The sequence below is a fragment of the Accipiter gentilis genome, chromosome 18 (assembly GCF_929443795.1).
Source record: "Accipiter gentilis chromosome 18, bAccGen1.1, whole genome shotgun sequence".
NCBI lineage: Eukaryota > Metazoa > Chordata > Aves > Accipitriformes > Accipitridae > Astur > Astur gentilis.
In genome coordinates, this window is record NC_064897.1 from 20,255,506 (window position 1) to 20,271,787 (window position 16,282).

At 40.7% G+C, this 16,282-nt stretch overlaps 1 protein-coding gene across 7 annotated transcripts in view; it reads right to left on the reverse strand.

Moving 5' to 3' along the window:
* Nucleotides 1-16,282, reverse strand: part of DGKI (diacylglycerol kinase iota) — a 218,909-nt gene that overhangs the window by 107,490 nt on the left and 95,137 nt on the right. For 6 of the 7 annotated variants that reach the window (XM_049821632.1, XM_049821630.1, XM_049821635.1 and 3 more), the window contains 5 exons: nucleotides 15,643-15,717; nucleotides 13,234-13,290; nucleotides 11,903-11,968; nucleotides 4,024-4,095; nucleotides 3,328-3,444 (listed from right to left, as the gene is read on the reverse strand). In XM_049821632.1, coding sequence (XP_049677589.1) covers nucleotides 3,328-3,444; nucleotides 4,024-4,095; nucleotides 11,903-11,968; nucleotides 13,234-13,290; nucleotides 15,643-15,717 — 387 coding nt within the window. The remainder of the gene's footprint in view (nucleotides 1-3,327; nucleotides 3,445-4,023; nucleotides 4,096-11,902; nucleotides 11,969-13,233; nucleotides 13,291-15,642; nucleotides 15,718-16,282) is intronic. The other variant, XM_049821631.1, reaches the window with a different exon arrangement.

A 16,282-nucleotide genomic window follows, 5' to 3' on the forward strand; every position in this document is an offset into this window, starting at 1 on the left:
CAACCCCACTGCCATGGGCAGGGACACCTTCCACTAGACCAGGTTGCTCAAGGCCCCATCCAACCTGGCTTCAATCTTGACTGTCTTCTGGTTGTTCACAAACCAACATCAGGCAAGCCAGCTGCACTCAGCGATTGAGGAAATAAAGAAATAAACCCAGAAATACAAACATTCACTACCACTTTTTCAAGGTCTTCAAAGAAGAAGGAGAAGAAAACACCACATTTACTCACCTTGAACAGAAAAAACTTGGAATTTTAGTTACTGCCTTTGCCTTCCCAAACAGAAGACAGACTGAATCAGTAAGTACATCAGCCAGATCCTCCTTGTTATCTACTTTTCTCCCGCAATGTAAGCATATAGCAAGTCCATTCCTAGAGCTAACACCACATGGGCTACCAAACCTCACCTATAACAAAATACCACCAGTCAACAGGGGTGACCTGCTTTCACAAACTAGGAGATGGAATTGATTTGAACCCCAGGAAATCAGAGCTGGTATCGAAGTGCTGCTAGCACAGTGCAGAAACACTGGAAATCAATAAAGAAGTTACAGAAGTGGCTCACGTTATGAATAACATGGAATAGGTACTGGGAGTTTTCCATTCATGTAAATGGGTCATTACATACAGGGCTACCACCAATCCCAAAGCTGTTTGAACCATTCTGAATATTATTCATCTTGCAATCAATTGCTTGCAAGAAGCAAAAGCTCCCCATTTGGAATGTAGGTTGTCAGCAGAGAATTGTCCTTAACCAATTACACCATGATGCTTCACTACCACATCATTGCTGGTAATCAGAGGGGGAGTATGCTCTTAATTCAAGCCCAATGTTTGAAAGGTGGTGACCCATGTTGTACAAAATAAGCATGGAAAACCATTTTTGTAGCAATAAAAATTAAAATTCAGGGCAAGATTTTGCTACAAAAAGCCATCTTATTTGCTTAAAAGAAACAATCAACAAACAGGATGAAGGCACCACTAAAATCAATTTCATATGAGTAGGGATTTCAGTTCAGGAGTTGCCTGTGACCAAGGTAAGTAGTTAATTAGAGCTGAGGAAATATTTTATAACGAAAAGGCTTCTAGCCAAATTTATTCTGACTGTGGAATATGTGAAAAACAGATTGCTGGCTACATATTTATTTACTATCTGAATTTACAAAAATTTGTGAATATTGTGTTTGTGTTCTGTGGATTGAATGCAGTGAATATTTCATAATGTTTACCAAATGTTCATATAGGGTGAAGAGGGTCATAATACACAGAAGTAGAGCTGGCCAGAAACAGCAGAAGAGGAGAAAATGTTTCCTTATTTATTTTTTTTTTAAAGAAATAAGAATTCTGCCAAAAATCTGAAAACGTATGTGAAAGATGTTTCAGTATTTTCTATAGCAATAAGGATGCATTCCCCAGAACTAATATTGCAATGCATGCTGTTAAGAAGTTTCATGGAAATATGCTCATTGTCTATGCTAAATATCATTTTGATCTATCTAGTGCTTCAGTTACTCAAGATAAGTTTTTTCCATGCTACTGACCATGAATTTCAAGGACTGAAGATGTGATGGAGTATTAGATTGAAGTACTTCCTCTCCACTCATGACTCAGGCGCACAAAGTTAATGGATATTTTCTTTTAGTGTGACACTCTAAAGCTTTATTTAAAAGCATTTTTCCTATTAATTATTATTAACTATATCAGATTTATTTTTTTATTTGAACTTCTCTGAAAAAAATGGACAAGAAAAAAATTGTCTAAAAATATTATAAGGAAGGTACCCTGCTTTGGCCAAATACCAAATCAAAAGAAAATTGCAAGTGTTGATTTTTTTTCCCCACTAAAAATTAAATAAAATAAAAAATAAAAAGAACAAAGAAAGACTTCTTTTAGTAAGGTCAGACATGGACATCTATCAAATACCACACAGGTGCTGAAAATTAGCCAAGGTTAAGTCCCTGCTGAGGACTCAAACAGATTCTTCGACAGGAGAAGAAAAAAGATTTCTCTGGAGGACACTGGAATAAAACTAACAGAGCAAGAAAAGTGTGGGGGAAAAATGCAAATGCAAAAGAAACTTTGTTTCTCAGAGAGGAAGTGGCTAGGAATCTTGCCTACTCTCTATGGACTTAAAGGAGAAACAGCAGTCTCTTTGGTCAACTTTTTGATTACTCTATATTTCCCCTTCCACCCTCCTCCCCTTGCCTTTAATATTCAGCTTGTTAGAAACGCCACTCATGCACAAATCTGACAGTCATATCCCTAGACTGGAACTAAAAACTGAGCAGTGTCACAACTTAGACCTTTTTCCAGTTTTATGGGACTAATTTTGTCTTAGTGGCTCGCCTACAGCCTGAACTTTTCAGCTTCTTGTTGACAGCCAGGACACAGAGCCAGAAAGCCAGGGGTCACTTCCCAAGTATAGACACACTAATGTTAAGAGCGACATGTCACTACTCTATAAAACCAGCATTCCTGTCAATGGAGAAAAATTACAAGATAATGTGAGTGGGAAGTTTCAATACCCCAGACACTATTCATTTCAGAACAACAACTTGTTCCAGTGATTCTGAAATGAAATGTTTACCAGCATTTCTGCCTCCCTGATATGTTCAGTGTTTGTCTGTTTCCTTCAGTTCAACTTGGAATGAAAACAGATTTTCAGAGAAAAAAATACTTCTTGCATGATGTGAATCCCCTTTTAATTTTTGGCCAGCTCTCTTTTAGATACCTTTTCTCCCTATTGTGTTCACCAGTGAATTATCCTCTCCAAGAGATATCACATCCATTACAAAAGCTTTGAAGTCTAATGCTTGTTACCTGCAACTATACGAGCACGTGGGCTTACTGCTGACATTCAGCAAGCACTGATGTAAGAAAGACATGATTGTTTAAAAGTCCATTGATGGCAAATTCAGAGGGATGCCAGTCCAGCCACAGCTGATTCTTACTGCAGTTCAAGTCAATGTTTGTGAACAGTTTTACCCTGTATTTGCTCAGCTCTATTTAATGAAACATGCTTGACTGCCTACAACACAGGGGATTTCTTGCAGTATGCTTGCTGAACTCACAGTTACAGGAACAAATCTGAGCTGGATTTGCTCAGAAGTCATGTTTGTTGCTAATCGTCCCAAACAGGGAAATCTACTGAAGGGCTGGATGGAGGGGCAGTAGGATACAGGTTCATAATCACCATGGATGTATGCTGGGTTTCAGGGAGACAGGGTTGAACAAGCATGCCTTAGTGAAGGAGTACCGAGCGGCGAAGCCAGGTTGGCCCTGCACAGCCATACAGCTTCAGAAACAGACATCAGCATGCAGTTACCTGAGGTTTCTTCACCTTAATGATCCAGGTGGGAGGCACAATGACAGCAGCGTGAGCCCCCAGGGAACATGGCTCCTCAATGTGATGTAGCATGAAACAAGTGACTTTGTTATGAAACTGGAAGAGAGGAAAAGAGTAGAGTCAATAAGGAGGCTAAGAAAGACAAAGGGGAAGCGTAGAAAGGAAGAAGAGGGTGATGGTACAAAAACTGGAGCAATGGTCCCAACTCCACCATCTTCAAGTTCTTCAAACCATGGAGTTTTAGGAACATGTAACCAAAGGTCATCTTCCCTAGCCAAGTCTTCTTACAAAAAAACCCGAACAAACAAACAAAAACAAACAAACCAAAACAAAAACCACGATACCAACCACTCCTACTTAAACACAGATCACATATTGAGGACCACAACCTAGTTTGATGCAGCTGTATGTATTAAGAGCCCTTTGGCTGTCTGAGCTAGCCACAGCAGGGCATTGATGGGAGGCAGCCAGTGACTACGCTGTGCAGCAAGACTCTTCCAGAGGACTCATGTCAGCCAGATAAAGTTATGGTGTCTTTGAGCAAAAGGAACAGAAATAGCAAAACTGGGGGTGATTCACAGAGAGGGAACCCTGAGAGCCAGGAAAAATGAAATTGCTCGCCGTGTGGCCACTCAGTGAAACTGCTACCAGTCTCCCTGAGTATTGTTCACTTACCGCCAGCTTGCACCAGGAACAACTGATGGCCACAATCTCTTTACTGTGGAAGGAGAATTTCTGCTGAAAGCCCTAGAATAAGCAGGAAAAAAGAATTAAATTCCTCCTGACTACAAGAAAATTTACACCTTTACTTTAACTCTTTCCAGGTGACTGTGCTAGGCTAAATCAGTTCATTGAAGTGGTTCAGCCTCAAATCTCTTAGACACTAAACAGATTGGGGGGGGGAGATAAAACAATGACAGGATTCACAGAGAAGTTTCTTCAAGTGGGGCATTTCACACACACTTTTAAAAATACTTCTGCAAAATTTTATGCTTTTTCTTAGATTTCACAGTTTAAAACAACAGAAGAAATAGAGAAGGAATGCCTATTTTAATGGATTTCTACAGACCTGACAAATTCAGATTTTGTGTTGAACAAAACATTCTCTCATTGCAGTCTTGTTTGCTCTAAATATAAACAAGAATTTAAGTTTTCCTTTTTTCTTTTTTTTTTTTTTAATACAGAGTAGAATCAACTACAATGTCTGTGTGGAAATGTTCTGATTGGGAAATTAGGTTTATTGTTTTATTGAGCTGACTTAGATCAAAATCTTTTTAGTAAGTTCCAAAAAACCAAGATGGTCTGATTCACATCAAACAGATAAAAGAAAAATATTTCTTTATAGTTTTAAAGAGAAAAAGCCCACCATGACCAACAAATATGAGATTTTATTCTCCCACAGAAGAGTTTCACTTTGTAGAATGCAATTTCAGCAGACATATTACTTTTCTCTAAATTCTAAGGCTGGAAAAGACCATTGGGTCATATACACCCTTCTTGCATATAACACAGGCAACAAATAGTAAGTTATAGCCTAAAAATTTGTGTTCAGTTAAAGTTTATTTTAGCCAGAGAAAGAATGGATGTGGGCTGACAGCTGCAGAAATGGAAAGTCCAGAAGTTCATTGAACAGCTTGTCATAGTCACCTTCACTGCTTAGATTTCAGATTTGCAGTCATCTGGGTCCTTCATTCATTGGCTTCTGTCAAGCCTCTCTCTACTACAGTAAGTAGCCCATCACCATCCAGAATTTTCTAATTCAGTCTCTCTACCAAGTCACAAATTTGTGAGCCAGTTTTCTTTTCACTAGGCTGAGTTTTACCTAAATCTCCTACATGCTGGGCAATGCCCAAGACCCAATGCAAAGAGTTATAATTGGATTTAGTAACATCTAACAGGACATTGCCTCACTTCTATAATTAAGGTTCTTAGCTGCTGTGGAAAAGAACAGGAAGATGGACACCTGCAGGAAAAATGAGCTTGTTAGTGCTCAGTGCAATCACAAGTGTCAAGCACACCAAGAAGGAGAATTAAATGAACAACAAAAAACCCATCCAGAGATGTACTGGCCTTGTTAAGCGAGGCATTGAGCTACAATCTGTTCACACGTGGTAGTTGAGGATAACCCTATCAATACACTGCAGAGGAAGAGGCTCTACCTGTCTGCCCACCATGCAGAAGTGCACATTGCAGCTTCTTCTTAAGGTGTCCCTCAGCATGTATACAAACCAACTTGCCAGACGGACCACACCACCAACTAAGACCTGCTCCTAAAGAGGCTTATGAACCTCTGCCTAGATTTTTTGTTTTATTATTTTTTTAATCCTTCCCCCTAAGGCCTCAGGTTTTACATTCAGAGAAATTCAAAGAGTAGATTCTTCACAATGATGGTGATTTGGCATATTCAGGTTTAGTAAGGGAGTGTGGTCAAATGGCTTCACAAAGAGAGGCCGGCCAGCTGCGTCTGGCTGGGCACATCTAGTCTGCCATTCAATGTGGACACAAGAACAGAGTGACAGTACGTACGATACAAATGCTAGAACAGAGGTCTCACACTGGACAAAATGCTCTATTCTCATTCACTTATACCAGTGCTTCTTAATGTTTCTCACAAATCTCAGTCTTTCTTGTCCCAACGTGTATTAAAAAAAAAAAAAAAAAAAAATTACTTCAGCCCCTCAGGGGCGTGAAATGTTTTGGTTTGTTCTGCTTTGGAACAACCAGGGGAGAAATTCTTCTCTCCCAAAACCTCCACTAATAAACCCTAAAATTCAGTACATTAATTCCACAGCCCATCAGTGGTGTATTTTAAACATATGGACTGAGCAGCTTGCCTGGTTCTGGATGGACCGTTTTTCATTTATTCAGTAAGCCATTTGGCTTTTAGGGAGTCATTAGAGAAAATGATACAGCAATAAAAACATATTAATGATAAGTAGCAATAAAACACCACTTTTCTTCCTCAAATTGCTTTACAAATGTGAGCTAATTCTTCCTAAGGATACATGTTTGAGGTAAGATAGCAATTATTTGAAAGCTAGCTTTACAAATAAAGGAACTGATAAAATAAAGCAATGCACTGCAGGTCACAGAGATATTTGATGGGTACTATCAAAAATAGAGGCAAAATGTGGGCCCTCTCCAGAAGGAAACGGGAGACCTGATTACCTGGGACATGGAGAAGGCTGAGGTACTCAACAACTTTTTTGCCGCAGTCTTCACCAGCAAGTGCTGTAGCCACACGGCCCAAGTCACAGAAGGCAAAGGTGGGGACTGGGAGAATGAAGAACTGCCCACCATAGGAGAAGATCAAGTTCGAAACCATCTAAGGAACCTGAAGGTGCACAAGTCCATGGGACCTGATGAGATGTATCCGTGGGTCCTGAGGGAACTGGCAGATGAAGCGGCTAAGGCACTGTCCATCGTATTTGAGAAGTCGTGGCAGTCCGGGGAAGTTCCCACTGACTGGGCAAGGGGAAACATAACCCCCATTTTTAAGCAGGGTAAAAAGAAAAACCCGGGGAGCTACAGGGCAGTCTGTCTCACCTTTGTGCCCTGCAAGATAATGGAGCGGATCCTCCTGGAAACTGTGCCATGGCACATGGAAAATAAGGAGGTGATTGGTGACAGCCAACATGGCTTCAGTGAGGGCAAATCATGCCTGACAAATTTGGCGGAGTCCTATGACAGGGTTACAGTGTTGTTGGATAAGGGAAGAGCAACAGACGTCATCTACCTGGACTTGTGCAAAGCATTTGACACTGCCCCACATGACATCCATTTCTCTAAATTGGAGGGACATGGGTTTGATGGATGGACCACTCAGTGGATAAGGAATTGGCTGGGTGGTCACACTCAAAGAGTTGTGGTCAATGGCTCGATATCCAAGTGGAAAGCAGAGATGAGTGGCGTTCCTCAGGGGTCAATAGTGGGACCGGCGCTGTTTAACATCTTTGACAGTGACACGGACAACGGGATTGAGTGCATCCTCAGCAAGTTTGCCAATGACACCAAGTTGTGTGGTGTGGTCAACACGCTGGAGGGAAGGGATGCCATCCAGAGGGACCTTGACAGGCTTGAGAGGTGGGCTCGTGCGAACCTCATGAAGTTCAACAAGGCCAAGTGCAAGGTCCTGCACATGGGTTGGGGCAATCCCAAGCACAAATACAGGCTGGGCAATGAGTGGATTGCGAGCAGCCCTGTGGAGAAGGACTTGGGGGTATTAGTGGATGAAAAACTGAATATGAGCCAGCAACGCGCGTTTGCGGCCCAGAAAGCCAACCGTACCCTGGGCTGCATCAAGAGAAGTGTGGCCAGCAGGTTGAGGGAGGTGATTCTCCCCCTCTACTCTGCTCTGGTGAAACCCCACCTGGAGTACTGCATTAAGCTCTGGGGCCCCCAACATAAGAAGGACATGGACCTGCTCGAGCAGGTCCAGAGGAGGGCCACCAAGATGATCAGGGGGCTGATAGGCTGAAAGGAGGATAGGCTGAGAGTGTTGAATTTTTTTAGCCTGGAGAAGATAAGTGTCCAGGGAGACCTTGTGGCACCCTTCCAGTACTTAAAGGGGGCCTACAGGAAAGATGGGGAGGGACTCTTTAACAGGGAGTGTGGTGATAGGATGAGGGGTAACAGTTTTAAACTGAAAGAGGGTAGCTTTAGGTTAGATATAAGGAAGAAGTTCTTCACTGTGAGGGTGTTGAGACACTGGAACAGAAGATGTGGATGCTCCCTCCCTGGAAGTGTTCAAAGCCAGGTTAGATGAGGCTTTGAGCAACCTGGTCTAGTGGAAGGTGTCCCTGCCCATAGCAGGGGGGTTGGAACTAGATGATCTTTAAAGGCCTTTCCAACCCAACCCATTCTATGATTCTATTGGTTTGAAACACTGGAGTATCCCATATTCTGCCAGAAATCACCTCTTCTGCCTTGTCTCAGTGAGAAGGAAAACTAAAATTCAGTTATCTTGTTCCTGGGTCATGCAAGGAGGTCTTCTGCACAAATTTAGAAATTTTGGGATAGAAAATTTCACCTTTGTGAGAATATCAGCCTAACAGTACCTGATCAGCTCTGATTCACTGGCACCCAGTTCCTGTACAACACATGAAATCCCATGCTGCAAGCTGCTCCTCTGAAAATAAGCAGCTGCGCATTGCAGGGGAAATATATTTGGAGGAAAAGAGCACCTGAATTCCCAGCTTGTGTTGGTTATTACAATGTGTCTAAATAATATGGATGAAAGTTCATGTTAATATAGACACCCACGCACACAGAGCACATAGGGATTACTAGCTCCAATGTGTTTTGGTTATACTCTCACATGTATTTATCATTAAAGAGTATTTTCACATCAATGTTAGAGCTACTAATAATGTTTTTGCATGTATTTTCCTATGATATTTATTCCCTTTTTAATGTTCTCGGAGCTATTCCAATGCAACATTACTGTAGGAGAGCCAGGTATTATTACAACTCAAATACAGACAGCAACAGAAGCACTTGGATGGTGATCTCTGCCAAAATAACAAAGAACTAAAATTGCCTTTCAAGCACTGGGAATTTCAATCCTACCATTATGTGCAGGGAAAACATACAGCTCTACATCAACCCACAGGCCTATAAAGGGACCAGTAACAGAAAGAGATAGACACTGTAGCTGCACACTGCATGTGTGTAGTGGACACACTGCTTTGGACACCACAGAAAGTAAAAAGAAATAAAGTGTCTGCTTAGCATGATGGTCTAAGATGCATTCTCAGCCTCAGAAAATCCCTAAGCCACTGGTAACTGGAAGTATATGAAGAAAGGATCACTTTGCATTCATCCTTAAGCTTCTATTACTGCAGACAGTCATGAACTGCTTGCCAGGTCACATGGTCTGAACATTCTTACTTTGTATTAAGGGAAAGAAAAAAAAAAATCTGATTTCTCTGATGATGCCAGGTAACAAACAGCTAATAACAGCTAAAAGCTATAAAACTATCTTTTTTTCCATCTGCAAGAGAAAGAAATGAGTTCTTAAACATCATGAATGGTGTAGAGGATGTGGTTTGGGAGCATTTATTTACCATCTCTTCCAACACAAGAGCTATGGAGCATTAGAAAAAACTAATAAGTGACAGGTTTGAAACAACCAAAATGTAGTTCTTCTCATAGCATGTAGTTAAGTTTGGGAATTGCTTGCTAAAGAATGTTGTAAACGCTACAACTTTACAGGAACTGAAGGATCAACTAGACAAGACCACAGGAGAGAAAGTCATCATAGGCTGTTAAATATAAAGGCACCATTCCTGGAAATTCATGAGACAAATTCTTAGAGGCCAGCAGACTGTTTTGGGGATGCATCACTAAACACCTGCCCTATCTTACACTCTTCCAAAATAAGCCACTATTGAACACTGGTACTTTTTCTTGAGAGATATGGCCATCCTTCTGTTACAGTCTCCAGTTCCAAAAAAAGGGGGAACCATCACAGCTAGTAGACAGAAATAGATTGTTTCATTCCACTGCACTCAGTAAGATTTTGAACAAGGCTTTCCAGGCTCCCTTCCCTAGGACTGATTTCTGCATATACTATTTTTGCAGTTCATCAGTGAAATCACCCCTGGGAGGAAGAGAAGAAAACTGAAGCTTAGATGAGAGTGTATAAGCTGTATCTGAGCTAGCAAGTAACATGTAACAGTGGTAGCACAGGCTCTGTTGGTACTGAGGACACTATACACAAGGGTTTTCAGAGAATTTTACTTCAGCTGTAGTGTGGTCGTGTGGACTGAATGCCCATTAGTAGCTGCAAAGTTAACTTTCAGTTAAGTTTAATCTAAATGGAATTCAGTTCATTTGCTGCAAGACTGTCCCATGTGTGAACCATGGTAAGTTATGACAATCGGGAAAATGCATTTCAAACTGCACTTCAGATCTAAGGTAGAACGCTGACATAGACGCCTCCGTTCTCCAGCTCTCAGGAAGTGTCAGCCACGGCACAGAAAGAACACAAAATATAAAGCCACAAAGCCATGCTAAGGATGTTGGGGAACATTAATTCTTTTCCACTGGCTTATGATTTGAAGCATGAGATGGTATACCCTAAATACTTTCTATACTGGAACTGTTACTAATGATCATTAAAATACTTAACAATCCAGTTCCAGCCATCGGATAGGACTAACATTACACAACAATGACATCTACCAGAATCATTAGATATTCCATGAATAATACTTTCCTTTAATGCTTTAAATTTACTGTTGTTCCATTTCAATGATAGTTCCCTTTTTCTTGCATGACAAGAGAACATAAAAGATGGGTATCACTCAGAGAGGTATAAGAAATTTAACAGCAGAGCACAAGGCAGACAAGTATTTTGCTGTAATAGGAGACTGCTTGGCTAATAAATATAATGGGGTTTTTTTCTTGTCATTTTCCCTAATCCTTTCTTTTCTTGACAAAGAAACTACAAAGAAACTCTACTACAATACACCCATGTTAGTCTGAACTGAGTCTTTCTCATTTAAGGGGAAAACTGTGATATTTTTTCTGAACTTCTCTATATCCATCAGGGTTGATAGGAATTTTAGGATGGACTGGTGATGTTACCCACGCGAACGTACCCAGCATAGGGTTTGATATGATAGGCAGTAAGTACTCCCTTTGCAAAATCAACTCCTAACGCCTCTAGGGGAGCTACAGACCAAAATGGCAGAGAAGGAAGGCAATATCACTGCAAAGTCATACCACAAGAATGCTGTATGCAAAGTGCCTTGCTGAACTGTTCCCATGTTACTTGCTATGAAAGGGCATCACATTTTTATTGCATGCTTTGTTGCAGCTGGTGATCTACATCAGTATCCAGAAACAAATCTGATTTTCCTCTGACTTAAGTGCTGTGCCATGGAGACAAGACACAGTCTTTCTTACTAGATAATGTTAAGAGGGAGTCAGAAAGCATAATCTAGTGCTAGAAAAAGGAAAATAAACCCCTGAGTTAATTTAATTTTTAAATATCTCTCAACAGATTTCAGGGGCTCAAAATATTTCAGAAGAAAGGTCTTCAGTAGCTAAGGTAATTCTTACCCTTTTTTATAGCTTTTTAGAAACAAACTTTTACAATCTATGCAGCAGAGGAAATGTGAAACAGTCTCACAAATCTTAGAGTCTGCCACGGCAGAAAGAAAGCAACAGCCTTTCTTTTTCCAGAAGCCGGAAAAAATAGGCCATCACAATTTTGGCACAGAGGACAGCACTACAAGAACGCCACATTGCCACAGGGTTAGCTTAACGAAGAAAGAAACTCAAGGAGCCACAGCCTTCTTCCTCATTTCCAGCAGCCAGTGCAGCGCAATGTCCCAGGACACTTGTGCTCATTCCTCCAGATGTAGCTGCCTTTTCTCTTCCCACATGGGAATCAGGGTCGCTACTACTCAACATATCAGTCTTGTCATCAGCCCTTAAGAGAGACCAAGTGTTTAGGATAGAAAAATTTCAGAGACTAGAAGGACCTTCTAGCTACTCTGAATTCATAAGTGCCCAGTTTGTGCTTGTGCTGCACTGGAGATCTTACCTTTCCACACTGCTTACATTTCCCCTCCTGTCTCCGCCTGTGCACCCAGTGATGTCGGACAAAGTTCTGCAAAGGCAGGACAAAAAGAGATGTTATAGGAGGCAATGGCAGCTTGCACTCAACGGTAACACCTGTGTGAAATTGGTTTACAGACACCAAATGAAAGGTCCCTTCAGCCAATACAGTCATTTCTGGAGCAAAATGCTGTAGTCCCAGTGGAAAACCCCAGACACAACCAAAACTGGAGAAGGAATGAGGATGAAATGGTGCTCTTTATCCATGTTGAAATGCAGCCAGAACTACTCTCTTGGTATGCTTCTACAAAAAGAAGAAAGTTCATTACATGATGTGGAGATAATCATCACCTAAATACAGAGCAGAGAAGTGCCCAAACACTGCTGTGGTCAGCCACAGGGCAGGGACCCACTCTATTCTGCTTGGAAATATAACCTTATAATAATAATTAAAAAAAAAAAGGAAATCACAAGTCAGGAGGAGGGAAGGATGGGAGGAAGGAGCATCATTGAAGCAGTCTTTTCTCACTGTTTGGACTACTTACATCCTGGATGGCAGCAAGACCTGAGCAAGAGACAGGAGGGTGAGCAGGACTGCTGCCCCTGCTTCTGTGCAGGCAAGGGGGCTAGAAGGGGTCTGCCTGTGCCATGCTGTGATGCCAGCCAACATTGAATATGGATGTGGCAGGGAACTGAGCTACCTCTGCTAAGAGCAAGCTGGCCACCAAATCAGCTATAAAAGTTAAGAAGTGGTTTTTGAAACACTGGCTTCTAACTATGTAAGACAGATATATGTCAATAATAATAAATACTCAGCACCTTCAAAGGAGCTGAATTCATACAGTAGAGGCAAATCATAAGGTTTTTGAATGTTGGATTTTTTTACTAAAAAAGAAATAATCTTAGGACAAAAGAGATACTTCTAGAAAAAAAAAAGAAGGGAGAGGCAAGTAGGAGGAGAGGGAAACAGAGAAAAAAATAAAAAAAAAAATAGTTCCAAGATCAGGAATAAAAACAAAGTTCCAAGGTCAGGAAGAAAAAAAAGAAATGTTAGCAAAAAAAAAAAAAAAAAAGAGACAGACTAGCTGAATGAATAGGAAAAGAGACAACAGAAAGATGAACTGGTTTCTGTCAGTGTAAGTAATGGAGTGCTTCAGCTAAAATTCATTTTACATTTATTCTGGGGAGGAGAACATGTCCCACTGGGAACCAATATTCTAAGACTTCTCTGAACCTAAAAGCACTGCTGCAGCTCCACACCAGGTGGATCAGCACACAAATCAAAAGAAAAGCAGTCGTCATTTGTCCGTTACTTACTTCTCTTGGAGATCTGGAGCCTCCTTCTCGGAAAGTTGGTTTGCAGCGAAAATTAATCTGGCATTAAAATAAAGCTGTTAGAACTGAAAGTGAGCTTGAGAGAAAATTTATTCCAATATGTTGATTTAGGCCAGACTTCCAAAATATTTTTTATCTATCAAAATATAAGCTTCACTAGCTGAACAAAGTAACTTACCTGGATGCCAGAAAAGTCTTTTGTGATATGCCATAATAATTCTCCTTGCTAGACCCCTACAGAGCCCTTGTCTTCTCTACAGCTATTGCTGCCTGCTCAGTTCAACTATTTAAACTGTCTCCCCCTTGCCTAGAAGAAAACCACTTCATCTGTTTGTTTTTTTCCTGAAGAAGATAATTTGCAACCAAAGTGGACTTAAGCTGAGGTCTCAAAAGTTATGAGAAGCTGGAAATATAACTCTGTAAGACCTTTTTGCACATGCCCGCTTTGTGTCTTCATAAAAAAAAGTCTGTGGAGAAATCTTCATTCACATGAAGAACTGTGCAAATTTCCCTAAATTTCTACTTTTTGCTTAGATCAGGCTGCTTTTGTCCACCTCCCCAACCACAAACCATTTGGGGAGCATTGTACTGCCTCATGCAGTGGTGTTGCCTCCTTCAGATGGGACGGGAAAGGCAGAAAGAGGACAACAGGAGCTTCCATGAATGGAAAACATTTTGGGGAAGGTGAAGAGAAAAAGCATTTAACAACAAGGGAGTCCTATGAGGAAAAAAAAAACCAAACAAAAACCGAACAAATCTTTTGAGGAAAGAAAATCAATAGAAATAAGAGCAGGAGGGATGTAGAGGGAAAAAAAATATACTGAAGAGAGGCATGGGAAAAGCCAAAGGATATGTGAGGTAAGGATGCACTAAATGAAATAGATTCAAGCTTAAGTTGACTACCCTTCAAAGAATAAAACACTTAAGGATACTGCATAGCTATGCTTTTGTTATGAAGATAGAAGGATAGAGTTTCCCCAAATTCAAATACAACCCTTCCCCTCCTCATATAAATAAGTTCTTCCCTCATTCAATAATGGTCGTCTAAATAATAATCCATTGCTCTTCACCTGGAATTGCAATTTTTTGTTTCACTGCTGAGTTGTGGCAGGCTGAAAAGACCCCCAGCTTATAGTTGTTTTACTTACAACTTACACCTTGTCAGAGAGGGCCAAGTAGAAGACTTGTGTGCCAGTTTTAAACTCCACAGAGTTTAAGAGGGATACAGACTTTATAACAACCCTCTGCCAAGAGGTGAATTTCATGGTCTCCAGAATGACATAAACAAGCTCAATAGAATGGGTTTTATCTAAGTGCTCATTTGCTCCAGCTGGCAATGCCACCAGCTCTCTGGGCTATGGAGAGTCAGCACTGCTGCTGATGAAGGAAGTCATGAAAAATTCACTGGCAACATTTTGTGCTGAAAGTGTGTGCTAATGCTAATTTCACTGTGGGTAAGAGCATTGGGATAGAAATTGTAGCTCTCCAACTTGGTATTATGGCAATCACTGTGACATTTGTCAACACAGGTCCAAATACTTGGTAAGGAAAAAACTCTTTCCAAGGCTTGCTGCTATAAATCTGTTATGCATCAACTTTTTTATGAAGAACAACATTGCAAAACATATAGGAGTGAAAATGAAGCTCTAATGAAATCGACGGGGAAATTCCCACTCATATTTCTTTAACACATACCCCACCAAGAAAGAAAAGAGGGGAGGGGGGAGATTTCTTTAACACATGACCAGTTAGGCATAACAAAGACAAATCACTGGTGGGAAGACTGAAGTAAGTGATAGATATTCTATATGCGCTTGGCAGTGACGAGGGCTCCCTGAAGGAATTTAGAAGCAGGACAGATGCTCACAGAAATAATGGTACTATAAAGGAAAGATTTGGTGTTTTCCTTTTTAAAACCTAGAACTTAATTTCTGAAGTTTTGAGGAGAAAACAGTATAGTCTAGTAAATACAGTGAAAGATGTTCATAGTAGCATCTTATGCTGCATTGCTTGTAATAAATATAGCTGTCATAAGATGAATTATGCTGGGTTTAGTTGAGGAATTTCGAGGAATTTTGTACATGACAGGATGCTGCATTTTCTAGCTTCAATTTTCAGTCTAGAAGTAGAGGGAAATTATTTTTATAAACAAAAAAATGTGAAATCATTCTGTGGTTTTGGAGGTGGGTGGGTTGGTTTTTTTTATGGTTCACAGGGTTTGTCTATTTTAAAAAATAAATCGGAATTTTAAGTCAAATTTTTTAACAAATACATTGTTATACCAGCTATGAAAACCTAATTTGGCATATGGTGTTTTCCAGACTGAAACCTCCATAAAAGAATTAAATGAGTGTTGTCCACATCAGGCTCCAGAAGATGGCAATGTCTTACCTTCTCCAACTGCTCCATGCACGCATTGTGGACCACAATCTTGCAGGCAGCACACTTCCTCCGCAGAGCAGATTTCTGCAAGAGGAAAGGGAGACGTGTGCATGGAGGTGCACTATACCCAGGAGGAAAAAAGTTAGCTGTGAAACAGGAGATGTTTCGCTCCTTATGCGACATATATTTTTTCCTCTCTTGGTGCTCTCAACTGTTCCGTATATTGGGGGGGGAAGGTCTGAAGCTCTTCCAGTTAAGAATTGGACTTTGTGAAAAAGACAGAGCCACAGTACACCAGCTTGAGAACTAGAAGTAAAAGGCTCCTTTTAGGTAGCAGATGCAGCCATTAACAGTGCAGATTATCACCCTAAAAGGGAGTAGCCTACAAAGATGATGAGCAGAGTCCGTGAAAAGAGCAGAAAAATCATACGTGCAAATCAGAGAACTCAGACCAGTTCCGAAGAGTATCTCATTTCATGCTTTTCATATAATCTTTAATTTGATGGGCCTGACCATTGCCTTGCAGAAAAATACTTGGGTACTTGGGTCATTTAGCAGAGAATGATAACCTTCTCACAGAAGGTTGTTAAATGCCTATGAAATGTTACAGCAGGGACAAAATTCTCAACCTAATTATGCTGGTTAGTTT